Genomic DNA, 21,362 nt, shown 5'->3' with positions numbered 1-21,362 from the left:
TCATTGCTAGCTCCTTGCAACATAAGTGCCTTCTGCACCATTTCCAATTGCTCGTTTTTCATAGAAAGTTCCTTGGAACACTTTTCGAGCTTTGTATTAACCAAACACAATTTCATCTCCTGTAATTCAAGCTTCCCAGAATGGTCTTCTAGTGATTTCTGAACCGCATGCAATTGCTTGTTTTTCACATTAAGCTCCCTTTACAAGCTTGAAGCTCCTTTTTCACCACTATCAATTCATTTCTTTTCATATTAAGCATCCCGTTGCAACCATCGACCTCTTGTCGAGCAAAATCCAATTGCTTTTCTGTTGAACTAAGCTCCAAAGCACACTCCTCAACCCCCTTTCTAAACAAGCCCAATTTATTTTCCTTCATTTGAAGCTCTTCAAAACCTTTTTTCACACTGCTTAACTTAATTTCAACTTCTTGATCACGTTGTTCAAGCACTTTGGTTTTCTCCACTATTTTTTTTTTTATCTCTCGGCAAGTTCTTGGGCTTGCTTTAACAAAGAATCTTTTGCTAAATTTAACTGATCCTCTAAATCTTTCCACTGGAGAGTGAATAACAAAATAGAAGATGCCTGTGCATGCGCTTGATCAAATGACTTGCGTATGCTTTCTTTCTTTAACTCGGCTAGTTTTAAATTCTCCGTTATGTTCTCCATTGACACAAAAACCTATCCAATTAAACGAAACAATTTTAGAGATAAAAATGATAGCTTTTCATATCTTGACCCTTCCGCAAGTAACAAAAACACAGTTTGTTTCCACGAGCTAAAACAAGATGTCGAAGTCTACAGTAAACCAAAGTCATCCTTTAATACTTATTTTGTTTCAATCTCGACTATACAAAACAAAGAAAAAATTCAAGATTTAGTTACGATTAGAAATATACTTTTTTGTCTTTTTCCATAGATCATTTACTCATATTCATTCAATTGAATGGATTGATCCAATTAATAAAAATTATGTTTTGTAATTTCATAATCTAATTTTTTTCAATTAGAAATTCAAAAAATTGGATACAAATCACGAGAATGTATATTCTTCCTCGAATTTTTCATTGAGAGATAAAGGATTAAATCTTTTTAAGAAATAAAATTTTTCACCGGAATATGGAGCCAAGAATCCCTTAACTATTAGAATAGAATTAATAGAACGAATCACACTTTTACCACTAAACTATACCCGCTACCATGCGATTATTGCATATAAATGAACCTTTTGTCGAGTAAGGCATTTTGAATTTTATTTTCAATTTTCATTTAAATTTAATATATAATTATTAAAATTAAATTCTATAATTATTATAATTATTAAATATATAATTATTTAATTATTATATAGTTATAGAATATATATTTAATTTAATATTTAAATTAATATATTAAATTAAATAAAATAGTTCCATATAAAAATAAAAGAATAAAAAAAATATAAAAAGTAATTTTGAAAGTAATAAAAGTAATAAAATAAAGAAAAGAGGGAAAAAGGCTTTTTTTTTTTTCAAGCCTTACCTGTTGTGTAATGTAACATAGTAAGTATCTTTTTTCAATCGGGAGAGATGGCTGAGTGGACTAAAGCGTCGGATTGCTAATCCGTTGTACGAGTTATCCGTACCGAGGGTTCGAATCCCTCTCTTTCTGGTTCTGGTGATGACTTGAAATATTTTTCTTTTCTTTTAAATTTAGCGAACTTTTTTGTTTTATTTAATATTTAAAAATGTAGAATAGTAAAATACTAAGGGCATTGAAAAATCAAGAAAAACCTTTTTTTTTTTAATTTTATATATATATTTTTTATTCTTCACGTCCGGGATTACGTCCTGGATCATTAGATAAAAATTCAAAGATGAATAGAGAAACAAAGAATATCACTGTTGTGTAAACAAAGAGTTTGAGAGTAAGCATTATAAAATCTCTAAGACCTTTTTATGGTTTGGAAAAAAAAATAGATTCTCTATTTTTATATCACATTCTATTTTAACACCAAGACATGGAGCGGTTTCTAGAAATAGAAAATAATTTTTCTAATTCCAAAATTCATTTGTAATAAAAATCGGGTCTTTAATTGCCAAAAATTGTGTTTCATACCGAAAATTAGATATTTTTTCATAACTACAAAAAGAATTCTAATAGGATCTGCAGTGGAAAAAAAGTTTAGAATGAAAAAAAATGGGGTAATTCAGAATTCTAGCGTTTATAGTTTATATTTATACAATAACTTCAATATTTGAATTAAGAGTTTATACTTTATACTATAAGACTTATCTGATCTTATCAATTGCTATAATTTTTTTTTCTCGAATAAATCATAAATTATTTTAATACACCATTAAAGATCTCATCTAAAATTTACAGCAACATGCCAAACAAAGGCTAATAGAAAAAAGAGTACAGGGGTTACTGACATAACATCTACGATTGGATTCAAAAAGGCGTAGGCTACGGGCAATTTTGTGAAGAAAAAATTGCCTAAATAAAGGGCAGAATTAAGACAGATACAAATTAAACTAAAAATATTAAGCATAACAAACATTTTGTTCTTGAAGATAATTTTATTTTGACTGAGTTATTAATATGTTATTAATATAAAAGAAAAGATATAAAAATTGATAAAAAAATAAAGATAAAGAAAGAAAGATTAAAAACCCTTCTTTATTAAACTTTATTAAATTTATTAAACTCCCAAGAGATTCGTCTTGCTTATTTGTTTGCTTGATCATTGAATTGAGTGCGTGATAAATGCTTTTGACTTAGCCTCCCATTGCTCTATCTCCGATAGCACGCAGCCGATAATGAAGACAGATATATAGAAAGTGTGCAGTGAGGTGATGCAAGGAATAATGGACTGATGTATCATAAGGGATTTACCTTATTCAACTCCAGGGATGAATCGAAAAAGAAATCTTTATTGGTTCTACCTCTTATTTTGTACGAAGAGAATGAATCTTTTTATCGAAGATAGTACTCCATAATTAATTTAGCAAAGATTATGAATCTGAAGTCTAATCCCCTCTCACAAGAAACCGAAAATCTAAAAAAAAAAAACACACATTAAAAAAATGCACAACAATGTATAATTCTAAAAATGATCAACAACGAAAACAACTAACCTTTTGTATCGTACCAGTGTGTTTTTTTTTTCTTTAGTGCAAACCCTAGTGTCAGCGTGAGAAAGAGAAGGTGATTGAATGGCTGTTGGTCTGGTTTTATGTTAGAAGAGAGAAAACAAAAAAGTGTTAGAGAGAGAAGATGGCAGAGAGAAAGAGTCGTGGGAGGTGGAGCAAATGATGGAGTTCAGTGATCAGGGAGGAAGAAGAGTAAGAAAGGGTGTGTGACAGTGTGTGACTGACAGTAGCCATTTCAATCCTCTCTACCTGAAAGAAATCAATCACCTTCGCCTTAGCAAGTAAGTTTCATTTATTTAGGATTCAACTCCTTAAACCCCAAAAACAACTCCTTAACCCAAATCATTATTATAACTATTTGTAAATGGTTTTGAGATTATATTTTCGCTCTGAAGATAGAAAAACACATTTCTTTTATTATCAATGCTTAATTATGGGATAATCATAAAAGCCCCTGAAATTTTATTTATTACGTGTTTTCATTTTATATTTCTAAAAATTATACGGTTTATTCATATTAAAGAAAAGGTGAATATTAAAATAAGGGTAATAATGTCAAATAGGAGCAATAACGTCAATGAACGAAAGGGCTTCTCTCCGAAATAATAATCATAATAATAATTTGTAATGTTTCTCTTAAAGTTAGTCTTTATATTTGGACCAATTTTAAGTAACACTCAAATGCACGATATCCAAATAATGTTCACATTAAATTAAAAAAATTATAGTATAATAAGGAATCTGGAGCTGGAGCCCACTTTCATGCATTACATGGCTGTCTCTTCCAACTGCCTCAATGCAATTTAGTGCCTTCAATACAAGCAATCCCAAGATTTCCCAACACTTGAAAAGCAACATCAACTTTATTTTGGTCAAAGAAACAAAAGTGAGCATTAGATGTCGGTTGAAGGCGCCAACAGGACAAGATTGGCATTAGGCCTGACGAAATTAAAACCCGCAAAAGATCTAAATTACAGCAGATTTGAAGGGGTTAAAGAACATGGATATAAGACATTTGGACTTACAATCCCTACTTAACTCGGCCCAAAGGCCTACAAGAAAAATAAAATTACGCAATTGTCCCTGTTGCGTTCTCCCTATTCCAGAAGCTTCAGTCATCACCACCATTGACGATGTTGAAGAAAGAGTCAGACCCACTCTTAAGGTTTTGTACCGTTGAGCCAAAAGCTAAATCAAGCGAGATGAAAGATTGATTTCCGTTAAGCTCAATTGACAGGAGGAGAAAACCTGCAATCCAGCGGCCAAAGCCACCAGAGATCTCCCCTACACGAAGCCCTAGCTGGAGGTACTGTATATGAACAGCAGAGAGGTCCAGAAGTTTTAAGAGAACGAGAGCTTAAAAGCAACATCAACAGCATGCATCAAATCAACATTTTTAATATTACCTCCCACTGCTGATAGAGATATTACACCCAAAAATATTTCACTATTACAAGTTTGGATATGTTTTATGGACATTTAGAACTTCTCAAGTGAAAGTACATTTTCATGAAGAAAAAGGGAGGGGACACAAAAAGTATTCCAATTTGGAGATGAACATGCTTCAAACTCCAGTTTTGATCCCACATTTGTTGCCATAATTTCGTCAAGCCTTTATACGGACCACAAATGAACCTGCGCATGAGTAACTTGGTCAGACATGCTGTTCAAATTTCCTTGAATATGTGATTATTATAATGAATGCACAAAGAGCTTTGACAAGAATTCAGAACAATTCAAGCCAAGGCTTTTCAGGAGATTAATAGAAGTAGATCACCCCATCTAGCAAAATCGATGCAGCAACATGACTTCAAACCAGGTACGAATTTATGTATGTATGCATGTACATATGTATTATATATATGAAAAGGCATGATATGGACCAAAAGATTCATCAGAGAGTATAGGTACATGCATAATGAACGAGATATTTACAGATCAGTATGCTTTAGGTTTCTTTTTCTCTATTAAGGAAAAATAGTTCAGGGAAGTTATCAAAAAAAGGCTAATTCGTAATAATTTCAAGCAGAATCCAAAGAAGAATATAATCAAGAAGAGAACCCAGTATGGAAGGTTACAAGAAGAAAGAAAATAAAAGCGCTTATAAGACGCTAAGTGCAAGGGTACATATTGATGTAATATCCAAACTTGAGAAATGCGAAAACTGATTAGCTGTACTGCAGTGGACTAACATGACAGGTATTCTGACAGTAAGATTGACGAATTTGGTCAGTATGCCTAAACAAAGTGAAAGAGTCTCAAACTTGCTAAAAAGAAACTGATAGGATAGGTGATTATATGAACCAATGAAATGCTTGGACTAGCTAACTTTTTACCAGATCTTAAGATATGAACAAGAGGACTTGATTCTGGTGAACCAACCACACTAAGAAACCAAGAAAAAAATCATGACCTACTTTGCAGCAACTGGCTACATGAGAAATGTTATATAGAGGCACAAAGCAAGACAGCAGCATATGCTATTTTGAATGACAAGGAAGTCCAAATTTAGAGAATTACTCTCACAAAAATGATCCAAAACAATTTCAGGCTATTAGTAGGAAACCTAGTAACCATATTGGATTTCTTACATGAACATGACAACAGCGACAATTTCATATAGAACAAGATTAATTTTAGAACTTATTATTGCATGTTTGTACAACAAAAGGTACTCACATGCCGGAAGGCTGGATATATCAGCAGAAACCGCACAAGGGATCCCTAAGTTAGAAAGAGCTCCTCTTATGATCCCACATGGAAAATAAAGATGCATACTCATTGCTTGAGCAGACTTGCTTTCCTCCAAAACAGAAGGATCTTGTGATAATCCAATATTTTCAATTGATGGATCAATAGACATGCGTGCAAGCCACCGAAACTTATTATCTTGCAATACAAATGTACCCTACAAGAAAACCAAAACCAATTGATCATATAATACAACTACATTCAATTCCCATTCAAGGTTGAATCCAAAACCTTACTCTATGATTTGTCTTCAAGTTATCTATCTGCTTCTTGAAAACCTCAGACCAGAAATCTTTACAAATAAACTTTATTGCCTCTAGATGGTCACTAAAACGCGGTCGCTCCATAGTATACCTAACAAAACGAAACTCTTTTACTCCTTCCTCAAGAGTGTTTGGAAAGTCGGAAAATGCAAAAATTGACCGAATTAAATTATACTTAGTGAATACAATTGAACTATGACTTGCACCAAACAAGAAAAAAGAGAAACCAATTGTAAAAATAGTAAATAAAAAAATAACAGCATAGAGTTTATTCAAAATCACAGGTTCTTAAATTTTCCTACAGAAAACACATAAAATCTGGACCGAACAAATAGACATAGTTCAGATTTGAAGATCCAAACACACACTAAAGTATAATTACATAATTAAGTATATAAGAATGGAATATAATACGTGAAGTCAAGAAAAAATACGAATTTTAATTAAAACTGAAAATTAGGGAATTGGAAAGGTGCGTAACGACAGTACCTTTCGGCGAGCTGATGACCGACCTGATAGCCAATGGCCTCGATCCGACGGCCAGCGAGCTCAGGTTTATTGGCATCGAAGCGATTGCAGTATGATGATACCATTTCGGTGAGTAGACTATCAATACAACTCTCTGACACTTCTCTTCCCATATTCTTGCTTTTCAATTTTCTTTCTTCTTGTGGAGAAAGTGAAAATGGTTGGAATTGATTTTGCTGTGTGGGCAACTCTTTTAACTGCAATCCCACCAAATAGCTATTTTCATTCTACGTTAACGGGCCTCTCGCTTTAAATACCAGTTTTAGCCCACTCGCGTAGAATGGCCTTTTCGGGAAATTCATTTTTATCTTTTAGAAAAATATCAGAAATACGCTTTTTTTTTATTTTTTTAATTAAATTTATATTTTTTTATTTTTTTATCTTGTGTTTAATTGATCAAGCTATCATAAATTTACAATATTAATAGATATTTTTGTATTACATGATGTTGATTAATAGATATTGTTATACGTTTATAAGGAAATTATGACAAATAAAATAATATCACATTCGTCGGTACCTCTCTCTCTCGGTAGAGCAACGGAGATAATGTTAACGCCATTGATGAGGTATTGTTAGCTGAAGAGAAATCTGGCAATGGCAATTTTGATGGAGACAGAAGGTGCGATTGCATTTATCGGAGCATTTTTCATGACAATTTTTGTCCACTTTATAGTTAACAATCGGTCGTATATTTCTGGCCATGGGAAACAATCCTTGCCTCACCTCTTTCCCCTTTTTCTCTTGATTCAATCCCATCCACAAAACCTGTCCCCCCACCCCAAATATTAAACAAAAAAAAGAAGCATGCAAGAGTGATAGAGGACCAAATCATAGAAAGCAATCCTGGAATTAAGAGACAGCGAGACTTACAGGACACAGTGGCTAGCATAATTACCAAAAATGCAAGGTTGAAGAAAGTCCTGTCCATTTTTCTTGTGTGTTGGGCAGTGCTGAGTTTATATTATGGGGTTAATTTACAGGGAAGTAAATGCCAAATTGCCAATTAAGCGTATCATGCTTTGCTTCATAATTCAGACATTACACGAAAACTTTCATGCATTTTGTGCACTTATTCCAGGTTGGAAACACACAATTACCAGCCCCCTGAATTAATAATCAATTTTTGCCATTTCCTGTCATGTATCCTTGAACAGCTGAAAATTACCAAAATCAAAGAAGAAAGGAACTCAATGTTTTACTATGATGAGAACAAAGATATCGAGTTTAATTTCTTTCTTTCCTTTGCAATAAATGAATTATTGCAGTTATGATGAGTATTAATCAAAAAATATAAATATTTTGAACTCATGGTTTTATTAATTGAATATCTCCTTTTCCTTTTTTCTTTTTTTCTTTTTTTTAAAACAGTAAGGCAGATGAGTACATTATTATTATTCCAGTTCAGATCTTAACCCCATTGGCAAGGTAGAGTAAATAGCGGGATAGAAACTTGGCATCGGCAGATGAAATATTTACAATAAATGTGTTTGCATGTGTTAGGGCATTTATCAAGGCAGTCCTTGTCGGTGTCGCAATTGGGGAATGGCTCCGATGACTCGGCAAAGTTTCCTTGGCTCACCACCACCTTCGTCTCCTTTCTACCTTCTATCGATTCGATCCCATCAACGGTAACTTTTTTTTATAGAAAAAAAAAAATCTCAAAACACTGTTTTGGTGATTAAATTGAGCTTTAATTCAAAAAGAGAATGGAAAAATAGAGAGAGGGAGAGAGAGACTTACAGGAGACAATGACTAGCAAGGCAATCAAGAATGAAGTTCTCCTCATTTTGTGTTAGTATGAGAATACATGCATCTGTCTGCTATGGCTACAATTTTATAGAAAAGTGATGTCAGATTGCCAATAAAGATCATGCTGGATGATTCGTACCCAATATGTAAAACTTTGCTGGATGCAATTATAAACTAATTAGGCTTATGATGAAGAATATGAAGAAACATTAATACCCAACAAAACATAACGCTCCCTTTTTCTGTAGCTTCCATATTTTCTTTCTTGATTATGTTTCTATATAAGATAAAATATTGTAGATTGCATTACCAAATTAGCTTTGTTCATCGTTGATATTTTTGCCTCTTCTTGGTCAAAAACATAGATATGATCAAATTATGTTATATTTTAGAGCTTCGTTGTATGATCCTATTATGGTTATGGACAATCATTTTCCTATTGTATTGCTAAATTTTGGGGCGGGGATGCCACAATGGCCAATAGTAAATTCTGGTGGACAATTTATGCTATGCCAAAGAGTCCAACACGTAAAACTAAATTCATGCATTTCATATCCGTAAAAGTAATGATACCTAACCCCTTAAGAGAAATTATATTATAAAACAGTGGTCACTCTTACTCATACTGACTTGTAATTATAAATTAATGGTAGTTTACTTGTTTTAAGAAAGAAAAAAGGGAGATGACAAAATAGTAGACATTAAATTGGAAGATATCTAAATTAGGAAAACTTGAACCCATCAGAATTCACCCTCTAAAATATGAGACAAAGTAAATGGAACCCGAAGGACTTTATCCTGAAATAATTCAGAGCTTGATTAGCAAGACAATCAGCCGTCCGATTCTTGCTCTGTAAACATGACAGACCTGTACCACCCAGTCCTAACTTGATGAGATCCAAACAGAATTTACCTCATTATACCATTAGTGACTCTGGCACCAACCAACATTTACTACCCCAACCCAGTCCAAGATTGCCTTTACAAACTTAACCCAACCTCTTAAAGGAGGTTACTACCCCACCACCACCATCCTTATTAAACACGGTATATTTAATTCTATTAAATTCAATAAAACGCATCTGACCATCAATGCACTTCTTTTTTTGTTTTTTTTGCATGTCAACTTGCAAATAAGGAAAAATGTTTCAAAATAATTAGCCCTCAAATTTAAAGTTTCATTTATTTACTTGTTAAATATCAAATGGTGTTTTCCCTTTGTCCTGGCCTTAGCAATGTGGCCATGGTTGTAATGAGATATGTACTCACTAGGGCTTTGATGGGCATTCGATATAAAGAGGAAACAGATAACAAAATCCCACATTTTCTTTTTCAAAGAACATTATAATCCAACAAAGCGTGCAGTATGCTTATATCATGGAATAAAATCAGCCAGGGTACACTTATAATGGTTCTTTTATTCAATAGATTTCTAGTCTCATAACATTCATGTAAAACCTGTCAAGCCAACCCATATTCAACTGCCTTGTTTTTATTATGGATTCCTGGAGAAGCAGTTCAATGTTCATCCTTGCAAACCAATAATACCTGCATAAATATGATTGCATAAGTAGCAGGCAAAATAAACGATTCGATCAGCAGTGACTCTCAACTTTAGAGAAGTTTCAAAGTTGGCCTTTACAATGATGATGAATCTCTATACTCGTAGACAAAAGTCGATTGGTATCTTAAAGAAAATGAAATAATTTCATTTCAATGTGGTCAAGAAAGTTTACTACTTACCACATGCTATTCTGCCACCGGCATTTCCAGTGCTCTTGCTGAGTTCATGTCCCCCTGGATAGAAAACATCGAGTCGCAGTCAGTTTCTTGCTTTTATCAGACATCAAGCCCAATTGTGAGAAAAAAGAAAAGGGGTAAAGTAGCTAGCATATTTAGCTGTCCCTGCGGGAAGAATGGTGGACTACCAAAGAGCCACTTCAATGAAAAAAAAAAAAAAAAAAAGTCTGCAAGCATTCTGCTAGTCCACTGCCACTACTATAATTCTAGAGAAATGGTCTCTACAAAACTACAAATAACTCTATAGCTGTAATACAAATACAAGCCCCCAGTTTGGAAAAGGACAAAAATCTTGATGCAGAACTAACAGTCTCCCACTCAAGGGAAAACTTTGTTCCTAAAATAGTATGAAATTTGAGATCTTCGAACTGAATAATAGGTTATGAAGACTAATAGCAGTTCTTTCACCAAAGAACTAATAATACTGCAATAATTGCATGGTTATGCCGCATATATAGAACTCAGTTTACTCATCACTGAGGATACAAGGAAAACAGAGAAGACTTGAAAATTACCCTTGCCAAGATCATCAGGATCTGCATGAACAACGACTGCCCTTCCTATAATGGAATTTGGGCCACTAAGAGGAATCTGCGTGTCAACAATTGTGAAAGTAGCTGTGCCTGCACCATGCAATATACGTGGTATTATTCACACAGAAAAGTATCAAAATATATAACAAGGCATTAGAAGAAGAAAAAAAAAATGATCAAGGATAATGAAGAAGAATGAAATAAAGAGAGAGAAGAACTTTTCTATGTAACATATCACTAACTTCAAGAGATATATCAATGTCGTTTGAGAAGAAAAAAAAATTTGCATTTTGCGATAATATGAATAGAACAATGCATACCATCATCACCAACAGTGACATTTCCCAGATCCCCAGCATGGCGATTCTCATCCCCAGGGGCACCATGCTCTTTTCCAGCAGGGTTATAGTGTGGTCCTGCAAATAGCACTCCAAAAGATTAAACAAGGGGAAGTTCAAATAGATATAAGCAAACTTTTACTTTCTCCTTATTAGTTAAACATCCAGGCAGTGAACCATACCAGTGGACATGCATCCATTTGTTGTGTCTCCAAGAGCATGGACATGGAAACCATGAAGCCCTGGTTTCAAGCCAGAAAGGCTTCCAGTAACAGTGGTTGGACCTGTGGAGGGAATGAATTAAAGATGATTATCCATACTAGAAATTAGCAATATAGAAAATTGTAATCCAATTGAAAAGAGCATGAAAATACCATCTGCTTCTTGTGTGAAAAAGATAGTCCCTTTAACACCCTCACTGCTGCCAAGGACGGTAACAGCCTTCACCATTGTTGCAATGTGATCTACACAAGATAAAAGTTAAACAGCTGTATAAACAATTTCTAAGCAAAAAAAGAAAAAGAAAAAGAATATCTCAGATCACAAGCAGCTGATAAATGTGACAAAAACACATAGACAGTCCCATAATTCAGCATAATTAACTTAACCTAGTTAGAGAGCAAGAAACCACACAGATAAGTAGCAATGATATGATCAAGGACGAGAAGAAAAATCGACCATGGCTTACTCAAGGAAACCAAATCCGTTTCCATGGACTCACGGGATCCAAAATCCACCAAAAGTCTTCATTAATCCATATACCAAAAGCATAGCTACTCGAAAGAAATGAGGAAACATCGCATTGAAGTGTTAAAAAACTAGCTTAACTTGGCAAATCTTAAACTAAGCTCTTTTTTTTTTTTCTCGTCGAGCTTGCTGTAGATAATTGTTTTTTTTCTTTAACTAAGCTATGGATGATTGTTAAAGCTTGCCTGCTGTTTTTATAGTTCTTGTTGTACGGCTGTTTTGAGCAAACAAAATTGCGACGTTGGTGATTTTTACCAAAACAAAATAAAAAAAAAATTAAACAGATCGATGAACAAAACTTGCAATCCACAAGCAAAAACACTCGAAAAACAGTAAACTCTAAGTACAGATACAAAGATCAATTCAATAGATACTTGCAGCTATTTAGCTCCTTACAGCAGAATCAAAACACACAAAACGAAAGCAGATTGTTGAGAAATTAAAGACAAACAAAATAATAAACAAATAATTACAAAATGGAGTAGATCAAAAGAATTTATTACCTCAGAACACCCCTTTAGACAGAGAAAGTAGCAGCAGTGGAGAGAGAAAGAATGGAAGTGTGTGTGTGTTAGTAATTGGAGAGACGTGGGTTTTCGACTGTTAATATAGAAAAATTGTGATTCGTCAAAAAAAGGAAAATAAATTACGTTTTCAAATAAATATTATATAATATCGTAAAAGAATTTAAAATCTTTCGAATTTTCTAGACTTTATCTTCACCTACCCCAATCAATCCGATGCCTGCTGCCGTGCTTGGGGATTGGGCTCATCTGGGCCGAAAGCTCGACAATAAGTGGAACAAGGGTTAGTTTGATATCATTTTTTTTTTATGTTTTTTATTTACAAAAAATTAAGAAAAATGGTTAATGCTTTTTAGTTATTGTTGTTCTTAAAATAGTTTTTATTATTATTTAATTTTAGATAAGAATATGCTGAGATAAAAAAAAATAAAAAATAGAAAAAGAAATAGGAATAAAAATATGAAGAGAAAGACTATAAAAGCATAAAATATAATTTATTGAATATATATTTTTTAAATACTATGTAGAAAGTTTTAAAAAGTTAAAATAAAAGTGATTTTAATAAAATTATTTTGATTTCTTATTTTAAAAAATAAATGAAATATAACAAACGCTTTCTTAAGAATTTATTTTTATAGTATTTTAGTTATTAGATATTTCTCTATGCTAAGGATTAGTTAAAAAGATTATTTAAAAAATAGCAATAAAAGTTAAAAATTAAAAATATTAATATCCAATAAGTTAATATAGATTTATTATTATTTATCATATTAGATATTTGTCTAATTAAACTAAGAAATATGGAGGTACCATTTTATCCAAATGTAAAATTATATTTCTATTAATTGCAAGTTGTATAAAGGAAGCTTTATCATATTGGTATTTAATTCGTGAATAAATTTTGAATAATTTTTTAGACTATGTTGATTATTATTTTTATATAAAAATAAAATATGAAAGAAAAAATAAAAAAATAAAACTGAAAGATATATGTTAATATTATAAAATATATTAATCTACTAATATAGAATTTATTTATAAATTTTATATATTTTTCAGAATCAGTTTAGTTGTAATAAATTTTATATAAATTTAATTATAAAAAAATATTAAATTAATTTTTACTCTTTTTTAAATTTTTTAAATTTTTAAATAAATTTTTAAATTTTATGAATCTCAATTAAAATACTATATTTGTTATAATTGAAAAAAATAAACCAAAAAGTCTATTCTAATAAAAAACGTAAAATTACCTTAGAAATTTCTTATAAAAAATAGAGATATTCGACCATTAGCACCAAAATTTTATGTTTTCATTGCTACCAATCTATAATATATGGCAATACTTTATAAAATTAATATTGTATAGAATTTCAATAAAAAAATATGTGACTTTAATATAGTTATATAATAAATTATTATAATAGTAAATAATAATATTAAATATATTTAATATTAAATATTAATAATATAATATAATATAATTAATATTTACTAAAATAAAATGATAGCTAAATTTAGTAAAAATTAATAATTATATAATACTACTAATTTACTGTATATCTATTTTTTTTCAACTATTAACTTTTAAAATTATTAAAATAAAATAATAACATTAAGTACTTATTAAAGTAAAATAATAACTAAATATTTTTTATAATATAATATATTATAATTAAATAAAAAATTTATTATTAATAATTATATATTAACACAATTAAATGGCTAGTTATATATAATAATTTAAATAGGCTGTCAAAATAGGCTGCCAGCAGCCACCTACCTTCTTACGTCCTTCCAATGTTATTAATTCCACACCACATCCTTGAGGTTTCATGATTCATGGACTTTGTTTTATTATTATTCTCTTTTTTGGTGCTGATCTTGCCTTTAGCTTTGTTAATTAGCCAACGGAAATAAATTTTAAAGGATCAAATTGTTACAAATTTTGAACTGAATATATCAAATTTAAATTAGTAATAAATAAAATATAAAATATTATATTCCACCTGAGCCACTATTAGTTACTTTATATAAACTAATATTTTTTTAATCATAAAATCTATTATTAGTATAATAAAAGAAAATTAAATAAATAAGACTATAGAAGAATGGAAAAGAAAAATAAAATAAAAAACTAAACCCTCAAAACTATTTATATTTTTCTTATAAATAAATTTCTTATTTAAGTTTTAGAAAGTATAATTTCTTTTTCATTTTATTCAAATTTTAAACGGAGTAAACTTCCTATAAAAGTTGTGTAAGATTTATGATAAATAAATTAAGTTGAAATTAGAGATTATTTGGATAATTTAAAATAGTCCAACTTTATTTTAATAAAATAAAAATTTAAACTCTCGTATATTTAAAATAAATATCCAAGTCAGGGAAGGTGACGGCAGCCTTCACCACCATTCTCTCCCTTTTATCCGCCACTGTTGTCAGATGGATAGGCGGACATACAAAATTTCCTACAATTGAATTCGCAACACAGATTGATAGAAAGCTTGCTGAAATGTAAAAGCTGATTCGATGCTCTTTAATTAAGTCGAGCATTAACAGAAGCTACAAGGTTTTCTGAATGAACTGAAATGATATATTGTATTGAAGAGGAGGATTCGGACAAAACGCTGTCTGAAAGGCCAAATCTATGTGTGTATCGGAAGTCTTTAAGACTCAACAGGTGTTGTTCTAGAATTTGAGTCAATATCGAGGCCTTTCCGAGAGTCTTGCCATAGCTGCCTCTCAATGCCTAACTTCCTCAGCTCCAGTAGTCCACGCTCAACTGTTCATGCAGGAACACACAAACTTAAAATCTGTACTAATTCCTTCAGAAGGTTCAGAAAGATGGCTGATTTTTGCGCAAGTATTTATGTGTGTGCGCCTGCATGTGGAAGAGAGACACTATTACCATCAACTGCATCATGTGATGTGGTAGAGCGATTGGCGTGGTTGATCCAGAACTGCAAGCGCTCTTCTGCTAAGTCCGGTTCGATTCCGTGGTTTTTCGCTCTTCTCCAGAAATATGTAAGCCAAGCCTGTAGAGGTTATTGAAAATAAATCCGCCAATGGTATGTTCTGTCAAAGAAGACAATTTGCTACAGAAATGTAATAGTTACGATACCTGCTTAAACCGCACATCTTCAGATTCCTCTTGGCTCAATTCTGAAAGAACATTAATTTCTTATACATCATTTCGTCCAGCATTAAAGTAACCGTAACCTTTTTCATGGTTATTGTCAGTTGAAAAATGAGACTTACCAAATGCTTCAAATTGTCCTTCAGCAGGTAGCTTCACTTCATCTTCAACCCATAAACATCAGAACACCAAAATAACAAATATGTTAATAGACATAATCAGCAAGCTGAAACATACACCACATTCGTTTTGTCCTAATCCAATTCAGACCTGTTTTCAGCAAATTTGGACGCCGTTGTTGCGCCATGGCAAGTGCTACAGCATCCTCTACCTTTGGTTGAAATAAAAGGATTAGAAGATATAGTATGAAGAATTGCTATTTCGTATAAAAGGCTGAGCCATAATCAATAACAAATGTTTTCGAAGAGACCGCCAACTAGAACAGCATATAGTAAAATTAGAGGAAAAAACAGCTGATGTTTCAAAGCATATATAGTTTGAGGAATTCACAAAGAAAAGGGTATGAAAGAAACCTTCAATGTAGCCAATTCCCGCAGACCTCTCTCAACTATAAGCATGCTTTCAACACTTCCATCTCCAGAAAGTTCATTCACATCCCGTAAAACTCTCTCTCTTTCATTTGCATCACTATGCGCTGCTTCAAGTTGAGTAACAGAAAATTCTGAGTAAAAGTGAGAGTATACCCTATTCCTTCTAAATTAATAGAGTAAAATTTACAATGTGAGGTAAAAGCTAACAACAAAGGCATGTATGCAAATGAATGCTTACCTGACGAGTTATCATCTTGAGCTCCCTGTCCTGCAGCTATTACAACTTCAACAGGAAGAGGTGCAAAGGATGACCAATATTCATATTTTGCTTCAGCAAGCTCTGGGTGTATGCCTGAAAGATAAATTGCAGCGTGCTTGAAATATAAGAACATTGTATGCAATAGATTTCTTACTTTATTTATTGCAATTAAAATACATAGGTATCTTGTTGAGCTTATGAGTAACCTCTGAAACTCATACAACTAAAGGTTTTCGGCTGAAGACAACAAAATGGTCCTTTTAACCCAGTTAACTTCACATTTCTCAGATAATTTTGAACATAGACGTTTCACAATCTGGCCAAAGTAGCCAACAGCCGTAAGCTTATTCTTGTGCATCATTAACTCCTACTAGAAAACACTGAAGGCCAGCAGCATTCTTCTCATCAGAATTGAGTGAATCAAGACCAAATTTCGTAGGCCGAGAATTAACACATTTTCACTCTTACACCAACAAAAAAGCATGGGGCATTCATGTTCTAAAAGATCAAGAATTAAAATGACTTTACCATGTTCCACACACAAGCTCCAATACCGTGCTAGCCAACACCTCTTTAGAACAACTTCTTCCTAAGATGAAAACTGCAAGTCATGTCACTATTGACAGAAAAAACTTGATAAGTTAGTCACTAAGAAACCAAACTTGAAGATAAACCTTCTCTTCCTGAGTCAGAACCATTCTCTGTCTCATACTCCGAAGTGTATTAACTTCGAACTGAACTTCATGGAGCTGCTCTAGAGCAGATGTTGCCTCATCCTTAGCAGCCTATATAATAATTCCAGAAATGAAAGTAGTATAAATTCATTGAACATGCCTTGTCACTAACCTATTGGAAGTGTAATAAAAGAGGAAGGAGGAAAAACATACAAAATAAAGTTTCTCCATACCTCAACTTCTGTCCTAAGAGCAGCAATATCTGCAGGCTTGGTAGTTTGTTCTGCCATTCTGAGAGCAGCCTATTAAAAAATTACTCTCATACTTCAAATTTCACATCGAATATACACAAGTAAATGATAACAACTTCACATCATCGGAGAGAGAATAGTATTCTTTATTATGTCTTGCTAAGTGAATTCAAAAATAGTAAACCATAAGAATTTAAACAAATTTGATCACTGATGAACTTATTTGGTGCACCTATTGCCCATTGGCATATCAGTATAAGCAAGAAGCGTTCCTGTCATCAAGGGCTTCAAAGTCCATTAGATTCTCCATACTCACCTTAGAACCTATTCTAGAACTCCTGGCCTTCAGATTTTCTGTTATAATGAGGGTTCTGTAAACTTCATATGTATATCAGATGTATACAGCTATTAGCTATACAAATATAATCAGCAAATAAATATACAAGAGCATATGTGTTACAACTCCTCAGTAATTTACTTAACCAGGATCCAACATGAGAAATGCATTAGCAAAAGAGAGCAAAACTCTTAATGCTACTAACCTCCCTTTGCTGCAAAGCTGCTTCCTTTCTGAAAGTATTAAAAAAAAATGATGCATTAGCAAATCGGTATATAATGTCTTACATGAAAACATCTAAATACCGAGGCTTGCCTGCTTAATAGGCGAGCTTCTAATGTTACACCTTGTCCAAGATTAGCAACCTGATTAAAAACATGCATCAGAGACCACAAATAGCAAGGGGAAAGTTGGGGATGAAATGTCCAAAAGTTATTAGGATGTGAAGTTGGGTTACCTGTTTAGAAATTTAGAAAAATACCTGTTTCTCAAGCTGCCTAGCTCTTGTCTCAGATTCCTCGCACCTCTCCTCTGCAAGTCGAAGCTGAATGGGAACATATCATGATGGAGAACCAAAGAAAGCAAACAAATAATAGTATATTAACCTATTTACTATCAATTCCTGGCCAAGTCTGCAGATGTCAGCTTTCGTTGAGTGAAATAGCAATATCAGAAGGTGACTTTATCGATTTTACTGCATTTAATCAATTAAACATGGCTACTGCAGCACCTTCTGGAAATGAACTCAGTAATGAGCTGAGAAAACAAGAATAATGTGCGCTAGTAACATACCATTCCTCTTAAAAATGACAGCTGATGAATTGTGCCTATGTTGAGCAATTGCAAGAAAATAACTAAGCAAATCTAGAGAAATAAAAGTGTTGACCCACCTTTTCAACTAAACTTTCGTTCTCTTCCTGCAGCATATCAACCTGCAACATGATTTGTAGATTACACATAAATTTGGCATAAATTAAAAAGTATGTACTGAGTTACTAGCCAAACAAATCAAAACAAGTTGAACAAAATTTCCAGAAAAGAAGCCAAGGCTGAGAATTTTAATGCTAACAATGAGCAAACACTCAAACAATGGACATCCATATCCAAAAGCCTTCAAATCAGTTATATTATCAGCTGACACATTGCCATACCTCGTCCTGTAAAGCAGAAGCTGATTGATAGATACCAGTATCTTTTAGGTTCGCACTCCCAAAATCTATAGACAATCTGCATCAGAAAATTAAATGTAGATATTGCATAAAAAGTTGAACGAATTACATATCTGATCAGAAAGGCACTTCCTTCTGAATTGCCTGTAAAATACAAGTGATACAAGCTACCAACATATCAGTGCATATAGTCCTTTGAGAACAATATGTTAAAAAACTAACTACACCAGCCACAGTGCACCTGTACGTCTTTGCAGATAACCATATAGGTCATAATACTTGAACAAGCTAATTAAAATTAGTCATTGACTGCTCAAATATCTCCACTGCATTCATTTACAATGATAAGAAATAAACCCCATGCAACAATGCTGATTGTCAACATAAACCCTTTTTCTGAGAGTCACTTACTCGACATGTTCGAGAAAGAAGAAGCCAAATGATATAGATATAGTCCTTTGAAATAAAGATATATGGATTTAGATTCTTAAAGTACCTTTTATCTTTCCGATTATCCACTGAAGGCTCTTGTGTAACTATAGGAGAGACTGGCCTTAATGAAATAGGTACACTAGATGGCATGGGAACAGGCTTGATGCTGGGACGGCCAGCTGAAGTAGCACGAGCAGATGGAGGTTGTTCACTGGAATTGATAGATGATCGAACAGATAATGAAGAACGACCAGATAAAGGCTGTTCTATGGAATTAGTAGATAATCGACGAGCAGAAAGAGGTTGTTCAGAGCCATTTGTAGCCTGAGATGATTGGGTTGGCGAAATTAAAGAAGCTGGTGATGGCTGTTCCACAGGGTTCAGAGATAATGATGGTCTAGTACTTGCTGCTGAATTTATAGAGGCAGGCTGTTCTTGTTTGGTACGAACTGCCTAAAAGAGATAATATAGCAGAACAAAAAAAAAAAAAAAAACAGACAGATCAACAACCAGCAGCTTGATAAAAGTACGAACAAGCGGACAGTACAAGCTTATGATAGTAATTGGTCAATTACCATAGGAGAATGAGATCTCATTGACCTTCCACCTGCACGGCCAATGGTCACCGGACCTGTTACTAAGCTATAATCATCATCCTTATTATAATCCTCGTCTACTACTGGTTGCGGTCTCCTCACTTGTGCAGGACTCATAGGTAAAGTTTTGGTCTGCACTTTATAATGCAATTTTACATCAGAACATCAGTGTGTTTGGAAAATCTTAAAATGCAAGAATTCAATTCAATCCTCGTGTTGGGAAAGCTCGTAGCTGCTAGAATTCAATTCTTTCCCACTCAGTGGAGCTATGTTAAAAGAAGTCATGAATTTACAAGAATTCTCCAAATTAACAAGGATTCACGTATGGTAAATAAATTAAAAGATTTCATATCTCTAATGCAGCATCAAATCCAAGATAAAACTAAAGAATATAATTACCACAGGAGATTGCGACCGCGGCATTCTTCTTCCAGCAGCAAGACCAATGCTGCCATAATCATCATCCTTTTCATAGTCCTCATCCACTGCTGATTGTGGTTTCCTCACTTGTGCAGGACTTATAGGTAAAGCTTTAGGCTGCACTTTATAAAATACAATTCTATATCACAACATATCTCCAAAAAATATTTCATATCTCAGAGTCGATGCAAGCGAAAAAATCAGAGTTTTACCATAGGAGATTGTGGGCGCGGCATTCTCCTACCACCAGCAAGACCAATGCTACCAAAACCAGTAGAACTGTAATCATAAGAAAGATCATCATCTTCGTCTTCATCGCCATCAGGTGGTTGGTGTGACATCACCTGTGCCAGCCTCTGTGCCGCGGCTTTTGTCTGTGCTTTTTTCATGTTAGGCATGCCGGCTGAGCCTGTACGGACATGTCTAGGGTGCAACGGAGACATAACCGGTGATGATGAACCCTGCGGTGACTCCGCTGCGCTTTGCTGCCTTAAATATACAGGATTCATTCTACGATCCATGCCTAAATGCACCGCAATCTTCAACCTGAGATTGATCAGAGCAGAAGCTGGTGTTGATCGGTTAAATCAAACGGGTCATAATTATTGATTAAAATGAGGACGCAGTCAATTTATATAAGCCAATGACAACATTGAATCATAAAATTTAAGTCAATCAAGCAACATTATAAAAGTTTTTTCTTTTCTCCTTTTGGATTCTTGTACGTAATAAAAGTCAAGAATGAAATATTTGGACTGGTCTTCTTCTTCTACTTCTTAGTTTTGTAAACATTTTCCTTTTCTGGGGTTTGAAGGGAAATGATATGATCCGATTGTGCAGGCAAAAACGAGGGAGGGAATGAAGAAGAATGTGGAGGCTGGTTTTAACGGTCAGTTTCGGAAAGTAACATCTTTGCTAATTACATTCCATATTTGCCCTTCATGTACTCTTGCTTATGCCTCCCTTTCGCGACGGATAATTATCAATACCACCCCAAAAGATATTTTTTCTTAGAATAAATCTATAATCAATCATTAAAGTTTAGGTGTATTTTTATATTTCGACATTTGATTTATTGACTATTTTAACATTTTAATTTCTTGGATATTTCATTTTTGGCTATCTTAATATTTTAATTTCTAATATAATGTGAATACCTTAACTTTT

At 33.1% G+C, this 21,362-nt stretch overlaps 3 protein-coding genes and 1 pseudogene across 5 annotated transcripts; all 4 read right to left on the bottom strand.

Annotated features, from left to right (window-relative positions):
* Positions 1-125: 125 nt before the first annotated feature.
* Positions 126-666, bottom strand: LOC125368623 (annotated as a pseudogene).
* Positions 667-4,510: 3,844 nt separating this feature from the next.
* Positions 4,511-7,392, bottom strand: LOC8288466 (trafficking protein particle complex subunit 6B). Of its 2 annotated transcripts, XM_002512243.4 has the most exons (4): positions 6,635-6,887; positions 6,119-6,236; positions 5,811-6,039; positions 4,511-4,766 (listed from the first exon to the last, which is right to left on the bottom strand). In XM_002512243.4, the coding sequence occupies exons 1-4, from the start codon at positions 6,784-6,786 to the stop codon at positions 4,738-4,740; spliced, it is 528 nt and encodes a 175-aa protein (XP_002512289.1). In that variant the 5' UTR covers positions 6,787-6,887; the 3' UTR covers positions 4,511-4,737. The 2 variants fall into 2 exon arrangements, with proteins under 2 accessions (XP_002512289.1, XP_048225628.1); XM_048369671.1 differs by lacking the exons at positions 5,811-6,039; positions 6,119-6,236 and adding an exon at positions 7,194-7,392 and having other exon boundaries at positions 6,635-6,870.
* Positions 7,393-9,733: 2,341 nt separating this feature from the next.
* On the bottom strand, positions 9,734-12,460 carry LOC8288465 (superoxide dismutase [Cu-Zn] 4A). Its single transcript, XM_002512242.4, has 7 exons — positions 12,347-12,460; positions 11,471-11,560; positions 11,279-11,380; positions 11,079-11,174; positions 10,741-10,848; positions 10,169-10,222; positions 9,734-9,973 (listed from the first exon to the last, which is right to left on the bottom strand). Exons 2-7 carry the CDS (start codon positions 11,544-11,546, stop codon positions 9,951-9,953), a joined length of 459 nt encoding a protein of 152 aa, XP_002512288.1. The 5' UTR covers positions 11,547-11,560; positions 12,347-12,460; the 3' UTR covers positions 9,734-9,950.
* Positions 12,461-14,675: 2,215 nt separating this feature from the next.
* On the bottom strand, positions 14,676-21,085 carry LOC8288464 (coiled-coil domain-containing protein SCD2). Of its 2 annotated transcripts, none has more exons than XM_048370107.1 (19): positions 20,408-21,085; positions 20,175-20,312; positions 19,755-19,907; positions 19,244-19,632; positions 18,730-18,805; positions 18,469-18,510; positions 18,060-18,122; positions 17,894-17,943; positions 17,784-17,811; positions 17,224-17,292; positions 16,991-17,101; positions 16,845-16,905; positions 16,296-16,409; positions 16,040-16,164; positions 15,777-15,837; positions 15,629-15,670; positions 15,492-15,532; positions 15,279-15,405; positions 14,676-15,152 (listed from the first exon to the last, which is right to left on the bottom strand). In XM_048370107.1, exons 1-19 carry the CDS (start codon positions 20,714-20,716, stop codon positions 15,037-15,039), a joined length of 2,115 nt encoding a protein of 704 aa, XP_048226064.1. In that variant the 5' UTR covers positions 20,717-21,085; the 3' UTR covers positions 14,676-15,036. The 2 variants fall into 2 exon arrangements, with proteins under 2 accessions (XP_048226064.1, XP_048226065.1); XM_048370108.1 differs by having other exon boundaries at positions 16,040-16,161; positions 20,408-21,083.
* Positions 21,086-21,362: the final 277 nt, after the last annotated feature.

The sequence above is a fragment of the Ricinus communis genome, chromosome 10 (assembly GCF_019578655.1).
Source record: "Ricinus communis isolate WT05 ecotype wild-type chromosome 10, ASM1957865v1, whole genome shotgun sequence".
NCBI classification, from domain to species: Eukaryota; Viridiplantae; Streptophyta; class Magnoliopsida; order Malpighiales; family Euphorbiaceae; genus Ricinus; species Ricinus communis.
The sequence above is the reverse complement of the archived record's forward strand: the minus strand, read 5'-3'. Positions and strand labels throughout refer to the sequence as shown.